The sequence below is a fragment of the Chlorocebus sabaeus genome, chromosome 15, assembly GCF_047675955.1.
Source record: "Chlorocebus sabaeus isolate Y175 chromosome 15, mChlSab1.0.hap1, whole genome shotgun sequence".
NCBI lineage: Eukaryota > Metazoa > Chordata > Mammalia > Primates > Cercopithecidae > Chlorocebus > Chlorocebus sabaeus.
In genome coordinates this window covers 41122992-41149129 of record NC_132918.1, presented here as the reverse complement: position 1 = coordinate 41149129, position 26138 = coordinate 41122992, and the positions used below count along the sequence as shown (strand labels likewise).

At 37.2% G+C, this 26138-nt stretch overlaps 1 protein-coding gene and 1 pseudogene across 3 annotated transcripts in view; one reads left to right on the top strand and one right to left on the bottom strand.

Annotated features, from left to right (window-relative positions):
- Positions 1-26138, top strand: part of RNF13 (ring finger protein 13) — a 160649-nt gene that overhangs the window by 107121 nt on the left and 27390 nt on the right. For all 3 annotated transcript variants that reach the window (XM_008008740.3, XM_038002735.2, XM_038002736.2), the window contains 2 exons: positions 5395-5500; positions 15282-15375. In XM_008008740.3, the coding sequence (XP_008006931.1) occupies positions 5395-5500; positions 15282-15375 (200 nt within the window). The remainder of the gene's footprint in view (positions 1-5394; positions 5501-15281; positions 15376-26138) is intronic.
- LOC119626018 (U6 spliceosomal RNA) lies at positions 11167-11255 on the bottom strand (annotated as a pseudogene).

Below are 26138 nucleotides of genomic sequence, written 5' to 3'. Positions count from 1 at the left end.
CATACAACTTTTATAAGTTGTAGGCAGAGACAAGGCTTGTTTTTGATCAGAGTGAGTAGTGAGGTTCACTGGAGGGATTGCTGGGCTGTGGCCTTTGGGAGGGTATTTAATCTTCATGGACATATTTTCTCTTTTGAAAATGAAGAGTTAGAACAAAGAACCTTGAAGTTCCTTTAAGATTTCTGTATTCTCTCTGATGGTTAGAGATTCTATTTTTTCCACATTTAATCCCTAGCACCGGGCCCAACGGCTACATCACAGTAGATATTTAGTAAATTCGAATGAAACTAAACTGCTTTTATGCTACCTCAGAATTCCTCAAGAAGACAGAGCAGTGCCCTGGCAGCAAATGGGGACACAGGACTGAGCACAGAGCCTGTTTATTAAGGGATGTAAGATGTTTAATGAGGCAGCTGTGAGTTTTGTCTGAAAGGAGCAAGTTCAAGCAAGTAGTCAGATGAAATAGTGGGAATATCCAGCAGTTGGGCTGAATACAGAATATTGCCTGGAAAGCTGATCTATAGGACAGAAGGCTCTGCTGTGTGGCTGTAAATCCACTGAGGCACAGTAGTTTGATTGGTGGGGGTTGGATGTCAGGAAGGAACAGACAAGACTTTATGTGTCAACAGAAGGATGGAGAAATTAGACAGGTTATTATTATCAAGCTTAAGTCTATGCAGCTGGTTTGAAATTAGCCTGGGAACTCACACAAAGGAAAATAAGACCCTCTTTTCTGGGTTGCTTAGATGATCTTCAATGATCAAATCTTAGCTGCAGAGCTCATAAGATGTGCTGTATTTAGGCATGGACATGGAGGCAGTGTGGTGGGATACTTCCTGAAGCTGTTTAAATGCCTTCTTCCTCAAATACAGATTAATCTGGGACTAGGGCAAGGATGAGTCTGCAAGTTCAGCTGTGGGAGACCTGGGCTGACAGAAGAAATAGAAATGGAGCTAGAGGACGGAAATTCCATTGTAGTTCTGTTGTAGTTCCTTGTATCATCACTATCACCACATCCACCATTAGCGATTTGGTTAAGAAAAAAACAGTATCTTGAATGTACATTGAGCTTTTGATTCAATATGCTCAAAACCTTTTTGTTTTTTGTTTTTTTTTTTTGAGACAGAGCCTCACTATGTCACCCAGGGTGGAGTGCAGTGGTGGGATCCCAGCTCACTGCAACCTCTGCCTCCTGGGTTCAAGCTAAGGTTCCAGCCTTAGCCCCTGGGGTAGCTGGGACTACAGGTGCTGGCCACCATGCCCTTTTTTTTTTTTGTATTTTTAGTAGAGTTGGGGTTCTGCCACGTTGGCCAGGCTGGTCTCGAACTCCTGTGGCCTCAAGTGATCCACCCACCCTGGCCTCCCAAAGTGCTGGGATTACAGGCGAGATGCCCAAAATTTTTTTTAATCAATTGTTGACCCTTTAAAATCCTCACAATATATCTTGACAGTAAACTAAAATGTATTTAGTTTCTAATGGAGAGCATTAACAGGATATGTAGAATATTAGATTTAGAACGTGGGCATATGAATCTTAGCATAATGCTTACTAGGAAATCCTGGAATTGATTCCATTTCTGTAGTTACAAACACACAGGAAGTTCCTAGTTCACTGGGACTTCCTGATTTGTTCTGTTTTTTGTTTTGTTTTTTTGAGACGGAGTCTCGCTCTGTCGCCCAGTCTGGAGCGCAGTGGCGTGATCTTGGCTCACTGCAAGCTCTGCCTCCCGGGTTCACGCCATTCTCCTGCCTCAGCCTCCCAAGTTGCTGGGATTACAGGCGCCCACCACCACACCCGGCTAATTTTTTTGTATTTTTAGTAGAGACAGGGTTTCACCGTGCTAGCCAGGATTGTCTCAATCTCCTGACCTCCTGATCTGCCTGTCTTGGCCTCCCAGAGTGCTGGGATTATAGGCATGAGTCACCGCGCCTGGCCCTGATTTGTTATTTTAGCTTGCTCCTTCTCACCTAGAAGCTCTGTTTATTTCTGAGCAACCCTGGGGCTTGTCTCATAGGACAGGATTTATTTATCTCATCAAGGCTGAATGTGCCTTAGGAAGTCATAAACATAAAAAGAGAAGAAAAAGAATATGAGAGTTGTAAGCCTTCCTATTGCTGAGATACTAAGTTACAATGGGTTGAATTTAGGATATGCAATAGTCTGGCTTCTAAACCCCAACAGTGTTAATTTATAGCAGGTTAGTGGCTGTGGGGTAGGGAGGTTGTAGAGGTCTCATGGAAAGGCTCTTATACTTAAAAGTGGTACTGTGTCCGGAACTGGTGGGTTCTTGGTTTCACTGACTTCAAGAATGAAGCCACAGACCCTCGTGGTACAGTTCTTAAAGATGGTGTGTCTGGAGTTTCTTCCTTCTGATGTTCGGACATATTCGGAGTTTTTTCCTTCTGATGGGTTCGTGGTCTTGCTGGCCTCAGAAGTGAAGCTGCAGACCTTGACGGTGAGTGTTACAGCTCTTAAGATGGTGCATCTGGAGTTGTTCGTTCCTCCCGTCCAGAGTTGTTCATTCCTCTTGGTGGGTTCTTGGTCTCGCTGGCCTCAGGAGTGAAGCGTCAGACCTTTGTGGTGTTACAGCTCATAAAGGCAGTGTGGACCCAAAGAGTGAGCAGCAGCAAGATTTATTGCAAAGAGTGAAAGAAGGAAGCTTCCAGTGGGGAAGGGGACCACAATGGGTGGCGCTGGCTGGCTCCCGCAGCCTGCTTTTATTCCCTTATCTGACCCCACCTACGTCCTACTGATTGGTCTATTTTACAGAGAGCTGATTGGTCCATTTTGAAAGAGTGCTGATTAGTATATGTACAATCCTTTAGCTAGACATAAAGGTTCTCCAAGTCCCCACTAGACCCAGGAGCCCCGCTGGCTTCACCTAGTAGATCCCGCACCAGGGCTGCGGGCGGAGCTGCCCGGCAGTCCTGCGCCTCGTGCCCGCACTCTTCAGCCCTTGGGCGTTGGATGGGACCTGGTGCCCCCGTGCAGGGGGCAGCGCTAGTCCAAGGGCTGGGGCTGCAGGACTGTGGTGGGGAGGCTGGGGCATGGCGGGCTGCAGGTCCCGAGCCCTACCCCACTGAGAGGCAGCTGAGGCCAGGCGAGAATTGGAGAGCAGCGCTGGTGGGCTGGCACTGCTGGGGGACCCGGGGCACCCTCTGCAGCTGCTGGCGCGGGTGCTAAGCCCCTGACTGCCCGGGCCTGGCGGCGTTGGCTGACTGCTCTGAGTGCAGGGCACGCCGAGCCCACGCCCACCCGGAACTTGCGCTGGCCCCTGAGCGCTGCAGCGCAGGCCGGATTTCCCCCGGCGCCTCTCCCTTCACACCTCCCGGCAAGCAGAGGAAGCCGGCTCCGGCTTCGACTAGCCCGGAAGGAGCTCCCAGAGTGCCATGACGGGCTGAAGGGCTCCTCAAGCGCCGCCAGAGTGGACGCTGAGCCTGAGGAGGCGCGGAGAGCGAGGACTACTAGCATGTTTTCATCTCTCAGTACCATTGACTCAGGGCAGTTTCAGAGGGTATGTGCAGAGAACAGGGATATTGTTTGCAAAGCTGGCTGACCTCGTGCCGGAAGAGATGGTATTAAATAGAGCAGCTTAGGTCCTGCTGCTGCTGATTTTCTTTTTTACACTGACGATCTATTAGTTACTTTAGTATTTTGTGCAAAGCTGTACAAATGTGTGTGGAATCCTTTTGTCATCCCCCATTCTGCTGGAAAGTGATTGAAGTAAAAAGCTACTTGTATTCTAGCAATTGTAGCAATTTTTGGAAAGTTTAAATTATTGGGGGAAATTATTGGTATTATCTTTGTTGTTTGTTGGAGCTTGATAGAGCCCCGTGTGTGTGTATAAGAAATAATAGCGTGAAGATTTAAAAATAGCCTCGGAAAGTAATAAGTTGCATTCATGTTATTTGTCTCAAGTGCTGTTGTGTCCTAAGCACCTCTGTATGAGGAAAGAAGTAAATCTGTTTTTATTTTCCTTTATACTGAGAACGATTGTTTCGCATTGAACCTTTCTGTTATGAAATACGTGATTTCACTACCTAAAAAATTAACTGGCAGTGGATAACAGAGTAGCTTTGCTGGCACCATACTAGTCTAGTAGCACAGTGAACCCAATGGAGTGATCTGTCATATCTGTCATATTACTGAACATTATCCAGACTCTTCCCTAAACTAAGGATATTTTTAATGCAGAGCTTTGATGCCATGTCAAATTTCCTCATGCAACACAATGTGCATATTGTGATTACAGTTTTATTTCATGGGTCCCTGTCAATTTTTAATGCAGAGCTTTGATGCCATGTAAAATTTCCTCATGCAACATGATGCGCTTATTTTGATTACAGTTTTATTTCATGGGTCCCTGTCAATTTTTGTAATGATAATGTCACAGTAATAACGTGGTTAATGACAAATGAGAATTAAGGCATGTAGCATTTCCTATTCCCCACCTTACAACATACACATTTCTGTAGTTTTTTTCAGTCCAGCGGTGGAGAAGGTGGGGGATATACGGGAAGCTGTAACTCTTATGAATTATTTGACCAGTTTTTCATTCCGTATCTCATAGATAATTGTAGAGTATAGGACCTGTATCCATTGTACCTGGTACAACAGATACATGTAAAGCAGATAGGGAGGAAACAGCATAATTATCAATACTGACTCTAGAGTTTTTCCATAGGAAGAACTTATGAACAGTAATTTGATTGAGGTGGAGGTTCTTTTTGCTACCCAAGGTACTACCATGATTTTACATATAAAATACACTTTTGCTCCAGTTAGTAAATTCAATAAACAACATATCTAGACCTGCCGTGGTGGCTCACGCCTGTAATCCCAGCACTTTGGGAGGCCGAGGCGGGTGGATCTCCTGAGGTCAAGAGTTCAAGACCACCTTGGCAAAACCTTGTCTACTAAAATACAAAAATTAGCAGGGTATGGTGGCAGGCACCTATAATCCCAGCTACTCAGGAGGCTGAGGTAGGAGAATCACTTGAACCCCGGTGGTGGAGGTTGCAGTGAACTGAGATTGCACCACTGTACTCCAGCCTGGGCAACAGAACAAGGCTCCATCTCAAAAAAATAAAGTAAAATAAAATAAATAAATAACATATCTCCAGGATAGACACAGTAACTATTGATTGGCTAGTTTTCTTTACACAGTTTAATCATATAGGCATGCTATTAGGAAAATATGTAAAATAGACTTAAAGATGTAGAAAGCATTCCTTAAATTATTGGAAGTCGTATTTTAGAAAATGAAATGTGTGTAGTGGATTTAATTGTAATGTCTATATGTCTGTTTTTAAAAATATTTTTTCCTATTTTTAATTAACATCAGAATTTAACAGTTCTTCAATTCTCAATTGTTGATTTTTGTTTTCTTCTAGGGGCCACCTTATCTTAGTTCCAGAATTTAGTCTTCCTTTGGAATACTACCTAATTCCCTTCCTTATCATAGTGGGCATCTGTCTCATCTTAATAGTCATTTTCATGGTAGGTACATTAACTTTTAATAATTTTTAAAAAATAGTATGGATGAATCTAAAAACATTGTATCGAGTGAGAGAATTTAAACAATATGTACATAAAAGAGTGCATATTGTATAAATTCATTTATATGAAGTTCTAGACAAAACAAAGATAATGTGAGTAGGAAAAAATAGGAATGGTGATTTCCTCTGGGGGGTTAGAGAGAAGTGATCAATTTACTGAAAAGAGTATGAGAGAACTTTTGGGGGATGACAGTCATGTTCTGTATCTTGATAGAGATGTGGGTTGCAAAAATGCATGGCATTTGTCTGGATTCACAAAATCAATTGTGTTGTACTTTTCATTATATGTAAATTTTACCTCAAAAGAAAACGAACTGTAAAAAAAAATTTACTAAACTGAGTAATGATTGCATGCAAGTATTTTAGGGAAAGTACACTGATACCTGCAACTTACTTTAAAATACACTGTAAAAAAATAAGAGGAAAAAGTAAGATGTATTGATGGGTAAATAGAGATGTGACAAAAAGCATAGTAAAGTGTTAATTATAGAATTCAGGTGGATATATGGGTATTTATTATAAAATTCAACTCTTCTGTATGTTTGAAAATTTTTATATTAAAGTATGAAAAAAATAATGTGAGAGCTTAAGGTTAAGGGGGAATGACATATTATTTCTCCGTAATGGTGATTATCAAAGTATGGTCACAGGACTATTAGTAGGTCTGCAAAGTCAAAATTATTTACATAATAATATTAAGGTAATATTTGCCTTTGTCACTCTCATTCTCTTAGACGCGTGTAGTAAAAGTTTCTAGAGGCTACGTGATGTGCAATATCAAAATATTTGAAAACAGAGGCAGTTTGAAAATCCCTCTGTATTCTGTTTTTACAGATATTAAAATAGATTTGCAAAGATATAAAACAGTCCCACTATTCTTGCCAACTTCTTTGTCATAAAGAATATGTATTTTAATATTCAGTACATTTATTATTATATTGAATTCATAGATTAGTTTAAAGATTAAATGCTGTCTTTAAAATGTTCAGTCTTCCTATGATGCTATCGTATTTTTAAATTTACTTATTCTGGGTATATACCCAAAGGATTATAAATTATGCTGCTATAAAGACACATGCACACGTATGTTTATTGCAGCACTATTCACAGTAACAAAGACTTGGAATCAACCCAAATGTCCATCAGTGACAGATTGGATTAAGAAAATGTGGCACATATACACCATGGAATACTATGCAGCCATAAAAAAGGATGAGTTTGTGTCCTTTGTAGGGACATGGATGCAGCTGGAAACCATCATTCTTAGCAAACTATCACAAGAACAGAAAACCAAACACCGCATGTTCTCACTCATAGGTGGGAACTGAACAATGAGATCACTTGGACTCGGGAAGGGGAACATCACACACCGGGGCCTATCATGGGGAAGGGGGAGGGGGGAGGGATTGCATTGGAGTTATACCTGATGTAAATGACGAGTTGATGGGTGCAGCACACCAACATGGCACAAGTATACATATGTAACAAACCTGCACGTTGTGCACATGTACCCTACAACTTAAAGTATAATAATAATAAATAAATTAAAAATAAATAAATTTACTTATTTAGGTCTTTCCATCAGTTGAATAATAATTTCTCTATAAATGTTTTGCATGTCTTCTTTTAGACTTATCACACATATAGTTTTTCTTGCTACCATAAAAGGGATTTTTGAAATTATATTTTATAATTGATTATTCTCATAATTGAGTATTTTAGAGCATTGCTTTTTATTGAACGGAATAATGTTAAGATTTGGAATAATGTTAAGATTTACAGAAAGTTTGCAAAGAAGAGAATTCCTGTTTATCTCTCATCTACTTTCCCACATTGTTAAAATTTTACATCGCCAGGAGACTTTAGTCAAACTAAGAAACTGACATTGGTACATTACTATTAACTAAACTCTACATTTTGGATTTTACCAGGTTTTTCATTAATGTACTCTTTCTGTTCCAGGATCAAATCTAGGATACCACATTGTATTTCATTATCCTGTCTTCCCTCTGGTCTATGACAATTTTGCTGTTCTTGTTTTTCATGGCCTTGATAGTTTTGAGGAGTACTAGCCAGGTATCCTGTAGAATGTCTCTCAACCTGATTTTTTTCTCATAATTAGACAAGGCTACAGGTTTTTCAAAAGAGTATCACAGAAGTGAAGTGCCCTTCTCCTCACATCATATTTGGGGGTATATGATATCTGTAGAACATCACTGATGATGCTAACCTTCATTCCTTGGTTAAGGTAGTGTTTGCTAAATTTCTCCATTATAAAGTTAGTATTTTTTCCTTTTTCTACTCTGTTCTTTCTTTAGAAGTGAGGCACTAAGTATAGCCCACTCTTAAGGTGGGGGAAGGGGAGGGCATATCTGCATTATCTGAAATTCTTCTTCAAGGAAGATTTCTCCGCATTTATTTATTCAACCAACCACTTACATTAGTATGCACTCATGTATATTTATTTTACACTTAGGTTATAATCCAGTACTATTCATACGTTATTTTTGGTTTTTGATTGTTTTTAAATTGTTTAACTTTGGCTGTTGTCATGCTGGATCTTATGTTCCTTTGATTCAGTGCTATCCCTTTTTAAATGATTATTAAGCACTTCTTGACTACTGTCTTATACTATAAGATGCTTCAGGTTCATTGTATATTTTTTATATTTTTCCTGTCCCACCCCTAGCATCAGACCTTTTCCCGAAGGAGTCCTAGTTTTTTTAATTAGAGAGTTGTATTTAGAAAGCAAGGTTTGGTCAGGGGACATTATTTATTTTTATGTATTAATCATATAATCATGTCATTAATCATTAATCATGTAATCATGTAACAAATTCCATTACAGTAATTTGTTTGTTGATTCCCTTGGGGTTTCAGCGTAGAAGCAAGAAAGTAGAGAGTAAGTTAGAAAACCAAACAACAAACAAACGAAAATACCCTTGGAAAACCAGGAGTACAAGTAAATATCCTTATACAGAGAAAGAATATAGACTAAAAACTTAGAATAAACATTTGCTAGAAGCCTTCCCTTGAAAGTCAAGAACAGCAGGGCCGAGTGCGGTGGCTCACACTGTAATCCCAGCACTTTGGGAGGCCGAGGCAGGCGAATCACCTGAGGTCAGGAGTTCAAGACCAGCCTGGCCAATGTGGTTAAACCCCATCTCTAGTAAAAATAGAAAATTTAGCTGGGCGTGGTGGCAGGCGCCTTCAATCCCAGCTACTCGGGAGGCTGAGGCAGGAGAATCGTTTGCACCCAGGAGGCGGAGGTTGCAGTGAGCTGAGATCTTGCCATTGCACTCCAGCCTGGGCAACAGGAGCGAAACTCAGTTTCAAAAAAAAAAAAAAAAAGGTCAGGAACAGGAAATGGATGTCTATTGTTCTACCTCCTTTAACATTGTGCTATATTTTTTGGGAAAATAAGGGGGAAAAAGCATTATAAGTCCTGGACATAAATCAGATTTTTATTTGCTTGACTTTTTAAAATGGGGTACTGGATTATATGTCTTTCATCTGTTGTAGTAATAATTGATTTTTCTCTCTTTTATCATGTTTATGTTGGGTTACATTAATATGCTTTGTAAATTTTGAAATTCCATATATTCTGGAGATAAATCCTGTTTATGATGTATAAATTTTGCCCTTACATCTCTAGATTATTCAGATTTCTAATATAGATTAATTTTTTATACTTGGATATCAATGTAAAAATCCTAGAATATTAGCTATCTAATTTTTTATACTTGGATATCGATGTAAAAATCCTAGAATATTAGCAATCTGAATATTCAAGTAAGAGAAAGCTTTGGTTTTATGGGGCCAGAATAACCTTGACATGAAAACTAGACAATCCCTTGAGCAGTGTTGGTAGGAAGGTAGAATGGAACAACCACTAAAGAAGACAGTATGGCAACTCCTCAAAAAATAAAACATGGAATTACCATACGAGCTGGTAATTCCACTTCTGGGTATATACCAAAAAGAATTCAAAGCAAAGACTCGTATGATATTTGTACACCATGTTCATAGCAATATTATTTACAATAGCCAACGATGAAAGCAACCCAAGTGTACATTGATGGATGAATGGATAAACAAGATGTGGAATATACATACAATGGAATATTATTCAGTGTTTTTAAGGAAGGAAATTCTGACACATGCTGCAACATAGATGAACCTTGAAGACTTTATGCTATGTGAAATAAGCCAGTCGCAAAAGGACAAATACTGATTCTACTTATACGACATACCTAGAGTAGCCAAATTCATGGAGACAGAAACTAGAATGGTGGTTGCCAGGAACTGAGAGGACTGAGGAAGGGGGAGTTATTGTTTAATGGATATAGCGTTTCAGCTTAATAAGATGAAGTCTGTGAATGGATGGTAGTGATGGTAGCACAACAGTATGAATGTACTTAAGCCATCGAACTGTACATTTAAACGTGGTTGAGATAGTAAGGTTTATGTTGTGTATATTTTACCATAATTTAAAAAAAACTAGACAATCAAAATTATAGCCTATAAAACTAAAGCTTTCTCTTACTTTCTAAAATAGTTTTTTTTTTTTTTTTAAGAAAATTTGGGTTATCTATTACTTGACATTTTTGTAGAGGATGCCTATAAAATCATCTAGGTCTAGTAACTTTTTCAAAGTTACATAGACATTCAGATGGTTTTCCAGTTCCTACTAAATTGTATTTCTAAGAAATTTCCGGTTTTCAAGTGTAGTGGAATAAAGTGATTTATAATATTCATATATTCAAATAACAATTTAAAGAGAATTTCTACTATTTGTGGAATAAGTTATCTTTATTCATATCCATCTGTGCCTTTCACAGTGTTGTCAGAAATTATTGCCTTATTAGTCTTTCATAGAAGTAGGTTTTCATTCAATAAATATTTATTCTGTACCTATGGTGAACTAGGCACTGTTCAAGGGTCTACAGATTCATCAGTAAACAAAATTGGTAAAAATCCCCGAATTAAGCCGCTTACATTTTGGTAGAACTTAATGCTAAATTCTTTACTTTCTTTATCTTTATCATGAATTTTTGTTCTTATTTTCTTTCTTCTACCTTGTCTGGTTTTATGGCTTTTCTTTTTCTACTTTATTCAGCCAAATGCTTATTTTTTTCTTTCTAGTATATGCATTTAGGTTATAAATTTTTCTACAACAATAACTATAGCTGAAACCCACAACTTTGATAAGGAAAATTCTTGTTTTCATTCGACTTAAATTTAAAAGTTTTTCATTTTAATGTAGGATGTTTCTTTATCACTCTTAATGTTTCAATCCGTATGAAGGGGGAACTCAGTTACTATAACTCTTAGCCCTTCTCTGCCCATTTACTCTTTCCACCTAAGAGGAGGTAAAGTGTCTTATCTGTGTGGCATAGTTAGGAAGAATAAATTGGGCACACTTGGCTCAGCTCCACCATCTTTGTTTTGTTACTAACCTGACTTTGGGACATAGATGTTGATTCAGCTCCTCCAGGGTTAGGGCTAGTTCTGCAATTCTGCAACAGGGTAAAGGGAAGGCCTAATTCATTCCAAAGTTGTCTTTGTCTATATCTGAGTGGCTAAGGCAACCTAATTCTATTGCTCAATAAAAAATTATGTTTCTTGCACCGCACGGGGGTCATGCTAATCTTCTCTGTATCATTCCAATTTTAGTATATGTGTTGCTGAAACAAGTACAAAAAGTTCTGTTTCTCTCTCCAGTGAGTTAGTTGTTTCACCTTCCTCCTTCTGGCAGTTCATGGTCCTATTTCTCAAGTTATTTAGAATCTAGGTGGCATGCTGATTATAACACCCCCTCAGAAAAGTAGATATTCATTACGATTTGTTCTGTGACTTATAAATTATTTCAGTACAGTTTTACATTTCCAAAATATGTACTTTTTTCTTATTGATTTCTAATTCAGTTGTGTTGAGGTAAGAAAACATTGTATGTTATGGATTCTTTGGTTATTTTCAAAAACCTCCTTTGTGGCATGGTTTTCTGATTAAATTTTGTAAACATTCCCTGTGCGTGAAAAGACACGAAGGGCAGTTCTGTGTTCATTAGTTCGAACTTGTGAATTTGTTTTGTCTAATCTTTTAACAGTTTTATTGAGATATAATTAACATAAAAATTAACTCATTTAAGTGCACAATTCAATAATTTTATTTGCAGAATTATGCAACCATCACCACAATCATTAATAATTTTCTGCGTTCTTTTCTATTTTCTGAAGCTGTGCTAAGAATAGAACAATCTTATGAGCCACATTTTATTATAATTTTAAATTTTCTAGTAGCCAAATTTAAAAGGTTAAAAAAAAGAAAACAGATGAGATTAATTTTAATACTATATTTAACCCAATAAATCTAAAATATATAACAACATTCAATTAATACAAATATATGATATTTTTACATTCTTTTTGTACAGTGTCTTTGTAATCTGGTGTCTGCTTTATACTTACAGCACATCCCAATTCAGACTATCTATGTTTCAAGTGCTCAGTAGTCACATGTACTTGGTGGCTACCAAAATTGGACAGCACAGGTCTATAGTCTTAACAATTTTTTGTGTGCTTACGCTATAAGTTGCTGAGCTTGTGAATGTATGTATTTCACTCTTTTGTTTCTAGATAAGGTGTTGTTTTTATTGTTGTCATGACTCTCCTAATGATGCTTTTTTCCTTAAATTCTATTTTGCTTGATATTCTAGGCTTCTTTTGCTTAATATTTTCATGGTAGATCTTTATCCCTTTATTTTATTTTTTATGTTAATTTGGTTATTTTATGCAGGATCTTGCTCTGTCACCCAGGCTGGAGTGCAGTGGCACAATCATAGCTCACTATAACCTCAAGTGATCCTCCCACCTCAGCCTCCCAAGTAGCTGGGACTAGAGGCGCACATCACCATGCCCAGCTAATTGTTTTTATTTTTTATTTTTTGTAGAAATGGGGCCTCTCTGTGTTGCCTAGGCTAGTCTCAAACTCCTGGGCTCAAGCAGTCCTTCAGCCTTGGCCTCCCAAACCACTGGAGTTGCAGGTGTGAGCCACTGCACCTGGTCCTATCCCTTTATTTTTTACTTTTATTTTTGTCCTGACGTATCATTCAGTTTTTATCTTGTGTCTTGTAAATAGCATATGATTGGAATTTTTTTCTTATACAATGTGATATACTCCTTTTAAATACTGGTGAATTTAGTCCACTTAACATATATTGTGATCACATATGTATTTGGATTAATTTCTGTTGTTTACTTTTTATTCTGTTTTTTCTTCTGTGTAAATTTGCATTAATAACTTTTACTTTCTTTTCCCTATTGATATGAAAATTTGCATTATATTGCTCTTCTTTTAGTGGTTACCATTAAACTTTAAAAAAATTTATGGAGGTATGATTTGATATAATAAATTACACATATTTAAATTGTACACTTTGGTAAGTTTTGACATAGGTTTATATGCATATATATATCACATTTGCATATGTATATCACATATATATCACACATATCATACACATATGTAACAGATATGTATGTATATACCTACGAAACCACCACCACCACAATCAAGATAATGAAATATTAACCACCCTAAAAAGTTTGGCAATGCCTTCCTTCTGCACCTTTCAACTTTTCCTTCATCCTCCCCTCGCCACCCTTCTCCATGCCCAGGCAACTACAAATCTGATTTTAGTCACTATAGATTGCTTTGCATTTTCTACAGCTTTGTATAAATGGAATCATAAAGTCTGTACTCTTTTGTGTCTGTCTTCTTTCTGTCACCATAATTATTTTGAGATTTATATATGTTATTGAGTACATGGATTATTCATTCCTTTTTATTGCTGAGATGTATTCCATTGTGTAAATATACCATGATTTGTTTACTCATTTACCTATTGATCAACATTTGGGTTGTTTCTAGTTTTTGGCTATTACAAATAAAGCTGACATGGACATTTGTTGTATGGAAATATGCTTTCATTTCTATTGGGTAAGTATATCTAGGAGTGGGACAGTTGGGTCACAGGATAAGTGTGTGTTTAGATTCATAAGAAATTGCCAAGCTCTGTTCCAAAGTCGTTGTACCATTTTACAATCCCACCAGAAGTGTATGAGAGTGCCAGTTCCTCCACTTCCATGCCAACACTTGGTATAGTCAGTCTTTTACATTTTAGTCACCGAATAGGTGTATTGTATTATAGTATTTGTGATTTGAATTTTTGTTTTCCTGTTGACTACTGACTTTGCACATCTCTTCAAGAGCTTATTTGCTGTTTGTATGTCTTGTATGGTGAAGTATCTTCAAATATTTTGTCCATTTTTTCTGTTGGGTAACTTGTTTTCTTGTTATTGAACTTTGAGAGTTTTTTATATATATTCTGGATACAAATCCCTTGTGTATACAATTTGCAAATATTTCAGTCTGTGGCTCATCTTTATTTTTAATTTTTAAATTTTATTTATGTATTCATTTATTTATTTATGTTTTGGAGACAGGCTGTCACTCTGTTGCCCAGGCTGGAGTACAGTAGCACAAACATAAATCACTGCAGACTTGACATCCTGGACTCAAATGATTCTCACACTTCAGCCCCTGAAGTAGCTGGAACTACAGGCACACGGCACTGCACCAGGCTAATTTTTTTCTTTTTAGAGATAGGGTCTCACTATGTTGCCCAGGCTGGTCTTGATCTCCTGGCCTCAAACAGTCCTCCCGCTTCAGTTGTCTTTTGTTTTTTTAACAGTGCCTTTTGAGCAGAGAAGTTCTTAAATTTGACATTCAGATTTTTCCTTTGCAAAGGGTGTTTTGGTATTTGGTTTTTGGCCCTGTGTACTTCCTTTTTATTTTTGCAAGCATAGCAATTCAATTTATAGTTTAAAATATTTTGTATATTTTATCTAGCATTTCTGAATATTTGTAGTGAAGATGTTCTGCATTATTTCTGCCCATTATTCTGCAGTAACTAATAAGTGTATGTTTGAAATTTTTATTAGTTTGTAATATATAGGAATATCAACCTTCCCATTCTTTTTCATTTTTATTTTATTTTGTTTTATTTTATTTATTTATTTATTTATTTAGAGATGGAGTCTCACTCTGTCACTCAGGCCAGACTGCAGTGGCACTATCTCGGCTCACTGCAAGCTCCGCCTCCCGTGTTCACGCCATTCTCCTGTGTCAGCCTCCCGAGTAGCTGGGACTACAGGTGCCTGCTGCCGCGCCTGGATAATTTTTTGTATTTTTAGTAGAGATGGGGTTTCACCGTGTTAGCCAGGATCGTCTCGATCTCCTGACCTCATGATCCGCCTGCCTTGGCCTCCCAAAATGCTGGGATTACAGGTGTGAGCCACCGCGCCCGGCCCCCATTCTTTTTTTTTTTTTTTAACACCCATTGGAGTCTTTATAAAATCTATAGTTTACCATTTGTATTTTTGCAGGCAAACAGTTGTATGTTTTTTATAATGTCTCTGTCAGTAAATGAAAGGTAATCAAGATCAATTAATAAAAACTTCAAGGGGTAATTTATGGGTTAACTAATCACTAATATGATTTAATGCTTTAATTAATAATACTATTGTAGTTCGAATTTAAATGAATTGAATTGATTTGCAGTAGCTATCCAGAAACTTAAAAGATATTTGTTATTTTAATGGTCACTTCCTATTTGCACATTTAATATCTGACTCCTTTTTTTACTCTTTTATTTTTAGATCACAAAATTTGTCCAGGATAGACATAGAGCTAGAAGAAACAGACTTCGTAAAGATCAACTTAAGAAACTTCCTGTACATAAATTCAAGAAAGGTAAGTATTTGTTTTCTAAATAATTATCTTTAGTTTATTTAAGACTGCAGGATGACTATACTCTTTAAAACAAATTTTTTTTAAATTATTACACTTTAAGTTCTAGGGTACACGTGCACAACATGCAGGTTTGTTACATAGGTATATATGTGCCATGTTGGTTTGCTGCACCTATCAACATCATTTACATTAGGTATTTCTCCTAACGCTATCCCTCCCCTAACCCCCCACCCCCCAACAGGCCCTGGTATGTGATGTTCCCCTCCCTGTGTCCATGTGTTCTCATTGGTCACCTTCCACTTAAGAGTGAGAACATGCAGTATTTAGTTTTCTGTCCTCATGGTATTTTGCTGAGAATGATGGTTTCCAGCTTCATCCATGTCCCTGCAAAGGACATTACCTCATCTTTTTTTTTATGGCTGCATAGTATTCCATGGTGTATATGTGCCACATTTTCCTTATCCAGTCTAGTATTGATGGACATTTGGGTTGGTTCCAAGTCTTTGCTATTGTGAATAGTGCCACAATACACATTCGTGTGTATGTGTCTTTATAGTAGCATGATTTATAATCCTTTGGGTATATACCCACTAATGGAATTGCTGGATCAAATGGTATTTCTGGTTCTAGATCCTTGAGAAATTGTCACACTGTCTTCCACAATGGTTGAACTAATTTGCACACCCACCAACAGTGTAAAAGCATTCCTATTTCTCCACATACTCTTCAGCATCTGTTGTTTCCTGAGAAAACAACAGATTTCTATTTCTCCACATCCTCTCCAGCATCTGTTTTTTCCTTTTTTTTTTGAGACGGAGTCTCACTCTGTCACCACCCAGGCTGGAGTACAGTCGCACGGTCTTGGCTCACTGCAACCTCCACCCCCCAGGTTCAAGCGATTCTCCTGTTTCAGCCTCCCGAGTTGCTGGGATTATAGGTCCCTGCTACCGCACCTGGCTAATGTTTGTATTTTTAGTAGAGACGGGGTTTCACCATCTTGGCCAGGCTCGTCTTGGACTCCTGACCTCGTGATTCACCCACCTCAGCCTACCAAAGTGCTGGGATTGCAGGTGTAAGCCACTGTGCCCGGCCTATTTTCTGACTTTTTAAGACTATACTCTTGTTCTACCTTCTGTGTCCCTACCATAAACTCTGCCTAACGCTAAGTAGACTTTCAGTTAAGAATGAATATGAGAGATGATCTTTTGCTGTGACGACCTGGAGAAGGCAGGAAAGGGACGCACAGTCTGCAGAGAATTTAAAAACAATAATTAAACTAACCAAAATGCTTATAAATATTATCACCATTAGTTCTAAACAATGTCAGTGGATAAAATATTTTTCTGCACCAGGTGGACTACTCCCACTTACCTTCCTCCTCTTCTGTCTCCTGTGATATAACACTGTATAGTGTTGTATTAATTAAACACATAGGTAGCTGTTATATATCATCACTTATATATATCATCTTAATTTTCATACTTTTATGAACTGTATACTATTATTATTTTCCCTTTATAGATGAGGAAAAATAGGGTCAGGGACATTAGGAATTTTAATATCACATAGCCAGTATTGACAGAACTACAGGAGAGGTGTGACTATAATACCATAGCCAATGTAAGTTTCCCCTATAGTATAGTTTCTCTGTGGTTTAGTGACCTTTTAGTGCAGATATCTACTTGATAAATCCTTTTGGCTGGCACTTCCCAGACTTCATTTTCATATACCAGTAAAAGTATTCTGTTTTTTAATTCAGCAGTGAAAAAGTGTAGGGAGTGGATGGAGAAAATAGAGAAAAAGACAATAAAACATAGTTCTGCCACATTTTTATTTTTCAAATAATAAAATGTTTTATAAACCTGCCATTTAACATTGACATTTACAAAACAGAACACTTAACAACAAAAAGTAGGAAAAAGAACATCATGTTAAAATAATGAATAGACATTTCTAAAAATGCATTGCATTTTACATTTACATTATCATTATACAGTGATTTACATTATCATTATACAGTGTGGATTAGTTAATAGTTTTTTTTGTTTTGTTTTGTTTTTAAGAGATGGGGTCTCATCTCACTGTGTTGCTGAGGCTGAGCTTGAACTCCTGGGCTCAAGTGATCATCCCACCTCAGCTTCTCACGTAACTAAGACTATAGGCATGTGCCCCTGGGCCCAGCTTGGATTAGTTAAGATTTCTACATAGACCAGAACTAGTTTGAAGATTAGGAATTACTTTTTTAGGCTTCATTTTGTGTGTTAAAAATATGTTTAAAAAGGCTGGGCACGGTGACTCACACCTGTAATCCCAGCACTTAGGGAGTCCGAGGCAGACGGATCACGAGGTCAGGAGATCGAGACCATCCTGGCCAACATGGTGAAACCCCGTCTCTACTAAAATACAAAAAAATTAGCCATAGTACCAGCTACTCAGGAGGCTGAGGCAAGGGAATCACTTGAACCTGGGAGGCAGAGGTTGCAGTGAGCCAGGATCACTCCACTGCAATCTAGCTTGGTGACAGAGCAAGACTCCTTCTCAAAAAAAAAAAAGTTTAAAAAATGGTGATATTGTCCTGGGTTTAAAGGGAATGCATGTCATTGGCTTTTCCTCTGAGTAAGATGGGTAGCTATAGTAGGATTTTGAACAAAGGAGAGAGAGAATGTCTCAGTTAACTGTTAAAAGGATCCTTCTGCCGGCATATTAAGAATAGGTTATTAGAGGGCAAAGGGTGTAGACAGAGAGAACAGACAGGAAAGTTATTGTAGTAATTCAGGTGTGATATAAATGTGGCTTGCGCTGATTATCAGTGGAGGAGAAGAAATCTTCAAATCCTGGCTATATCTGGAGATGGAATATACTGAATTTACTGATGGACTAGATATTGGGAGAGGAGACAAGGATGACTCCAGATTTTTTGGTCTGAACAACAAAATGGATGGTCTCTCTATTTAAGGAAAGTCCTCAAATAGAAATAAGGATGGTTAATGTATGAAAGAGCAGGTTTTAGCAGGGAAATTGGAAGGTTGATATTGAACATAATGGAATTTCAGATGTCTATTAGATGTTAGAAATGAGTCTGGAGTTTAAGACAGAGGTCTGAACTGGAAATACTGGCACGAAAATACATTTAAATCATTAGACTGGATGAGATTACCAAGAGAGTGAGTACAGATAGAAGAATACCAAAGACAACGAGGGGCATACCATCATTAAGTAGAAGAGGAATCAGAAGTGGCAGCAGTGGAAACTGAGAAGGTGTGACCAATTACACAGGAAGAAAATCAGGAGAGCATGATTTACCAGAAACCCAGTGATGCAAATCTATCAGGGAGCAAGGAATGCTAACTTGTGTCAGTGCTCCTGAACATACGTAAGATGAGAGCTCAGTATTAACCATTAGAGACTATTGATGATCTTGATGAGCAGTTGACAGAGTAGTCAGGCCAAAAATCTGATTGTGGTAGATTTAAGAGAGAATGGAAAGAGCAGAATTGGAGATAATTTTTTAAAGAAGTTTAACTAAAAAAAGGAGCAAAGAAATGGGGTCATAGCTGGTGGGGGAAGTTGAGTCAAGAAATAACAGCATGTTTGTTTGCTAAAGGAAATTGATGATATAGGTGACAGATGGGAGAGTTCCTGTAATGTTCTTGAGAAGGCAAGAGGAGATTGGATCTCTTGCACAAAAAGGCAGACTGGCCTTAGGTAGTATCATAGAGACTTGAGCTAAGGGAAAGTAGAATATGTGGGTGAAAAATCACAATAGGTGGGTATTTGTAGTGGTGTGTCTGTGGAAATGTTCTTTGCTTTCATTCCTCTCAGTTACTTAGGAAATCACCAGCTGAGGGTGAGGACAGAGGAGGAGGTATTGGAGCTTTTAAGAACAGAGGTATAAAATACTGTTATTCCAGGAGAGTAGGAGGAGGAATGGACTAGGGAAATATAATAATATGGTTGCTTGGCAGCCTGAACCCATTAGGAACCCATCAGCATAACTGTTTTTCTCTATGGAGTGGTGTTTATCATCACTTTTTTCAAAATGTGAAGTATAACATTTATACAGAAGAGTATGTAGGATACATTTTTCTAGAACCATCCAGTTCAAGAGATAGAACATTACTACCACCCTAGGAGCTATTATGTTCCCTTCTAGATAAATAATCCTTTTTTATCCTCTGGAGGTAATGACTATCCTGGCTTATGATAATTTCACTGCCTTTCTCAAGTTGTACCACATATGAATGCATACCTAAACAGTTGGCTTAATTTTGCCTATTTTTGAATTATATTTTTCTTACCTCTTATTAATTTTTTAATGAAATTTATACACTTTATTGCATGTAGGTATAGTTCATTTACTTTCATTCCGTCTTTTAAAGATTTTACTTATCCACTTTACTGTTAATTGATGTTCATTTTTTTTCAGTTTAGGGCTATTATAAACCATACTTTTGAGAATATACTTGTACATATATCCTGCTGCATATGTCCATGAATTTCTTTAGTATATATACCTAGAAGTAGATTAATTTGATCATAGTATATACCTATTTTCAATTTTATTGGATAATGCAAAATAATTTCCAAAGGGATTGATGGTACCAGTGTCTACTCTCACCAACAGTGTATAGGAGTTCCTGTTGTTCCATGTATTTATCCAATACTTTGTACTGAAGGACTTTTAAATCTTAGCCCTTCTGGTGGGTTTATAACTCATTGCTGTTTTACTTTTTATTTCCCTTCCTGCAATGAGGTTAAATATCTGTTCACATTATTTGCCAATTGGATTTTCACTTTCACGAAGTACCTTTCATGATATATGCCCATGTGTCTGTTCCATATGTGGGAGGAATTCTTTTGTATGTTCCTACAAGCCCCTCTGAAAGTGTAGTGTATGGCAATTTAGTTCTTCAATAATTTTGTGTGTTTTAACTGTCTTTTTCTAGTTTATGGACCAAAATTCTTGATTTTCATGGTAGTGTTCTTCTATTTTTGTTTTGTTTTGTTTTGATTTGATTTGTTTTTTTGAGACGGAGTCTCGCTCTGTCCCCCAGGCTGGAGTGGAGTGGCGTGATCTCGGCTCACTGCAAGCTCTGCCTCCCGAGTTCACACTATTCTCTTGCCTCGCCCTCCTGAGTAGCTGGGACTACATGCACCCGCCACCATGCCTGGCTCATTTTTTGTATTTTTAGTAGAGACAGGGTTTCGCCATGTTGGCCAGGATGATCTCGATCTCCTGACCTCATGATCTGCCCACCTTGGGCTCCCAAAGTGCTGGGATTACAGGCATGAGCCACCGTGCCCAGCCTCTTCCATGTTTTTAAAGAACGTTTTGTATCCCAAGATCATACAGATGTTATTTTATATTACCTTCTGAAAGCTTTGTATTTTTGTCTTTTGTGTTTAATCCACATGAATTGATTGTGTAAAATTGGAGTCCAATTTGAGTTTTTTTCCAGTTTGATATTTTATATAAGGGTATCCAGTTGTTCCAGAGCTAATTATTGAAAATACACTGTTCTGCAGTGTCACCTCTGATGTAAATTAAGGTCCAGATATGTGTGGGTTTGTTTCTGGATTTCTCTTGGTTTTATTGTTTAACCATGTATCAGTATCACACTGTTTCAGTTACAGTAGGTTTATGGTAAGACCTGATAGAGCTAGTCTTCCCACTTTGGTTTTTTTCAATAGTGTTTACCTATGTTTAACACTTTGCCTTTCCACTTAAAGGTAAAAATCGACTTGCCATGGCCCCCCCACCTCCAAGTATATGCACAAAAAAAAAGATTGTATTTTTTATTCTAGCAGAATACACACAGCATAAAATTTATCATTTTAATCATTTTAAAGTACCTTCACATTGTTATGCAACCATCACCACCATCCATCTCCGGACCTCTTTATCTTCCCAAACTGAAATTCTGTACCCGTTAAACAGTAACTCCCCATTTCCACTTCCCCTTAGCCACTGGCATCTACCATTCTACTTACTGTCTCTGAATTTGACTATGTAGGTACATCACGTAAGTGGAATGGCCTGATATTTGTCCTGTTTCTGACTTACGTCACTTACTATAATGTTTTCAAGGATTATCCATGTTGTAGCATATATCAGAATGTCTTTACTTTTTCTGGCTGAATAATAGTCTGTTGTGTATTTTTACCACATTTTGTTTATTTATTTATCTATTAGTGAATACGAGTTGGTTACACCTTTTGGCTATTGTAAATAATGCTGCAATGAACATTGATAAAAAAGTACCTGTTTGAGTCCATGGATTCAATTATTTTGGGTATATACCAAGGAGTGATATTGTGTAACTTTATGAGGAACCTGGATACTGTCTTCCACAGTTACTGTACTGTTTTACATTCCCAGCAGCAATGCTCAAGGGTTCATATTTCGCCACATCCTTGTCAACACTTGCTGTATTCTGTTCTTTTGTTTTAATATAGCTATCCTAATGGGTATGAAGTGGTACCTTAATGTGGTTTTATTTGCATTTCCCTACTGACTAATGATGTTGAGCATCTTTTCTTGTGCTTATTGTCTACTTGTATATTTCCTTGGGCAAATTGTCTGTTCAAGTACTTTGCTCATTTTCAATTGGGGTGGTTTATCATTTTGTTCTTGAGTTATAGGAGTTCTTTGTATATTCTAGATAACATGATATGCAAATATTTTTTCACATTCTTGTCAGTTGTCACTTTCTTGATAATGTCCTTTTATGTACAGAAGTTTCAAATTTTGATATAGTCCAATTTACCTTTTTTCTTTTTTTTGCTTATGATATGAAGCATAAGCAAAAACTTTTTTTTTTTTTTTTTTTTGCTTATGAAGGAAATTAAAGAAGACCTCAATAAATGGAAAAGCATCCCACATTCACGGATTGGAAGACTTAATATTGTTAAGATATCAAGACTACCCAAAGCATTCTACAAATTCAGCACAATTCCTATCAAAATTCCAAGAACTTTTTTGCAGAAATGAAAAGTTTAAATTTTGATTAAGTTCAGTTTACCTTATGATGTCATATCTAAGAATACATTGCTAAATCCAAGATCATAAAGATTTACCCCTATGTTTTCTTCAAAGTTTTATGGTTTTAGCTTATATTTAGGTCTTTTATCAATTTAGAGTTCATTTTTATATATAGTAAATATGGGGTAGGGCTCCCGGCTTATTTTTTGGTATGTGGAAATCCAGTTATCCCAGCACCATTTGTTGAAGAGACTGTTCTCTCATTGAATATCTTGGCACTCTCATAAAAAATAAATTGGCCATAGATGTATGCTTTTATTTATGGACTGTCAGGTACATTCCTTTGGTCTATATGATTATCCTTATGCGAGTCCCACACTATTTTGATTACTCTAGTTTTGTAGTAAGTTTTGAAACTAAGAATTGTGAGTCCTCTACATTTGTTGTTCTTTTTCAGTATTTTAGCTATTCAGGGTCCTTTGCAATTCCATAATAACTTGAGAATAATTTGAGGATAGAACTTTCTATTTTTGCAAAAAAGTTATTAGAATTTTGATAGGGATTGTGCTAAATTTGTAGATTGCTTTGGGTAGTCTTGACATCTTAACAATATTAAGTCTTCCAATCCATGAATATGGGATGCTTTTCCATTTATTGATGTCTTCTTTAATTTCCTTCAGGAATGTCATGTAATTTTCAGTCTATAAGTCTTTAATCTCCTTAGATTTATTTCTAGGTATTTTATTATTTTAGATACTATTATGAATAGAATTCCTTTCTAAATTTCTTTTATGGATTGTTCATTGCTGGTATGGAGAAACACAACTGATTTTTATGCATTGATCTTACAACCTACAAGTTTGATGAATTTGTATATAGCGCTGGTAACTTTCTTGTGGATTCTTGGGGATTTCCTATAGAGCAGATTGTATTAGCCTGTTCTCACACTACTATAGGAAATACCCAGGACTGGGTAATTTATAAATGAAAGGTTTAATTTACTCACAGTTCCATATTGCTGGAGAAGCCTTAGGAAACTTATAATCATGGTGGAAGGCAAAGGAGAAGCAGACATCTTCTTCATAGGGCATCAGGACGGAATGAGGGCAAGCAGGGGAAATACCAGATGCTTATAAAACCATCAGATCTCGTGAGACTCACTATCATGAAAACAGCATGGGGGAAACTGCCCCCACGATCCAATTACCTCCACCTGGTCCTGCCCCTGACATGTGGGGATTATGTGTATTATAATTCAAGATGAGATTTCCATATCACAGATCATGTCACAGATCATGTCAAACCATATCACAGATCATGTCATCTGTGAATAGGTGTAGTTTTACTTCTTTCTTTCCAACATGGATTTATTTCATTTTCTTGTGTAACTGCTTCTAGAACTTACAGTTCAATATTGAATAACAGTGGTGAAAGTGGCCATTCTACTTTCTTTCTGATTTTAAGGCAAAAACTTGCAGTCCTTCACCAGTGAGTATTTTAGCTGTCAGTCGTTGTTGTTGTTTTTAATAAATGCCCTGTATCAAGTTGATGAAGTCCCCTACTATATAGGTTCATTTTTTTGGCATGTTGAAATCTACTTGTTCCAGCATTATTTGTTGAAAAGACTGTCCTTTCTCCCTTGAATCACCTTTGCTCCACTGTTAGAGGGCAGTTGACTATATTTGTGTGAGTCTTTTTCTGGAATCTCTATTCTGTCCCGTTTATCTGTTTATTCTTTCACCAGTACCACACCGCCTTGATTACTGTACTTTTGTTTTGTTTTGTTCTGAGATGGAGTCTTGCTGTGTTGCCCAGGCTGGAGTGCAGTGGTGCAATCTCAGCTCACTGCAACCTCTGCCTCCCAAGTTCATGCAATTCTCCTGCCTCAGCCTCCCGTGTAGCTGGGAGTACAGGCATGTGCCACCATGCCTGGCTAATTTTTTTTGTATTTTTAGTAGAGACAGGGTTTCACCATGTTGCTAGGCTGGTCTCGAACTCCTGACCTCAAGTGATCCGCCTACCTCCGCCTCCCAAAGTGCTGGGATTACAGGCGTGAGCCACCGTGCCGGCTGATTACTTTACAGTAAGTCTTAACATGGGGTAGTGTCAGTTCATTGACTTTGTTTCTTCAGTATGGTGTTGGCTGTTTTGGTCTTTTGCCTTTCCATATGTACTCGTGAACTAGTTTGTTATCCAAAAAAATAAATTGCTGAGATTTTGATTGGGATTGCATTGAATTTATAAATCAAGTTGGGAATCCTGCTTGGTCATGGTGTATAATTTTTTATATATGGATATTCAGTTTTCTAATTTTGTTTAGGATTTATCGTCTATGTTCATGATAGTTACTAGTCAGTAGTTTTCCTTTCTTGTGATGTCTTTGCCTAGTTGTGAGATTTGGATAATAACTGGCTTCACAGAATGAGTTACGAAGTATACCCTCTGCTGTTTTCTGGAAGAAATTGTAAAGAATTTGGGTAGTTTCTTTCCTGAGTGTTTGGCAGAATTCACTAGTGAACCTATCTGGATATGGTGTCTGATGTTTTGGAAGGTTATTAGTTATTGGTTCAGGTTCTTTAATAGACCTAGGCCTATTCAGATTGTATATTTCTTTTTGTGTAGCTTTTGGCAGATTGTGCCTTTCTTTTTTTTTTTTTTTTTTTTTTTTTTTTTTATTTTTGAAAAATCTTCTCTTTTCTTTTTTTTTTTTTTTTTTTAAATTTATTTATTATTATTAAACTTCAAGTTGTAGGGTACATGTGCACAATGTGCAGGTTTGCTACATATGTATACTTGTGCCATGTTGGTGTGCTGCACCCATCAACTCGTCATTTACATCAGGTATAACTCCCAGATTGTGCCTTTCTGAGTAATTGGTACATTTTATCTGTTACCAGATTTGTAGGCATAAAATTGTTTAGTATTCCTTTATTATTGTTTTTATATTTATAGGATTAATAGTGATGACCCCTTTTCTAAAATTTTTGATATTAATAATTTGTATCTTTTGTCTCTTTTTCTTGGTTCATCTAGCTAGATATCGATTTCATTGATCTTTTCAAAGAACAATATTTTGGTTTTGTTGATTTTCTGTATTGAATTTCTGGTGTTTTTTGGTTGCGTGTGTGTGTGTGTGTGTGTGTGTGTTTTGTTTTTTTTTTTTTTTTTTTTTTGAGACAAGGTCTCACTCTGTCACCTAGGCTGGAGTGCAGTGGCACAACCATGACTGACTGCAGCCTTGACTTCCCAGGCTCAACCAACCCTTCCACCTCAGCCTTCCAAGTAACTGGAACTACAGGTGTGTACCACTGTGCCCGGCTACTTTTTTTATTTTATTTTTTTAGTGACAGGGTCTCACTATGTTGCCAGGTCTGAATTCCTTTCCTCAAGTGATCCTCCCACTTTGGCCTCCCAAAGTGCTGGGATTACAGGCATGAGCCACCACACCCAGCCTGATTTTCTGCTTTTACTTGCATTGATTTGTTCAATTTTTATTTCTTTTTTTCTGCTTACTTTGAATTTAATTTGCTCTATTTCTAGTTTCCTAAAGGTAAAGCTTAGATTATTGATTTTAGCTCTTTCTTGTTTTCTAATATATTCAGTGCTATAAATTTCCCTGCACTGCTTTCATTGCATTTTACAATTTTTTAGTTATATATAATAGTTGTACATATTTATGGCATACATGTTATATTTTGATACATGCATACAATATGTAATGATCAAATCAGGATAATTGGGATATTCATCACCCCAAGCAATGATCATTTTTGTGTATGTG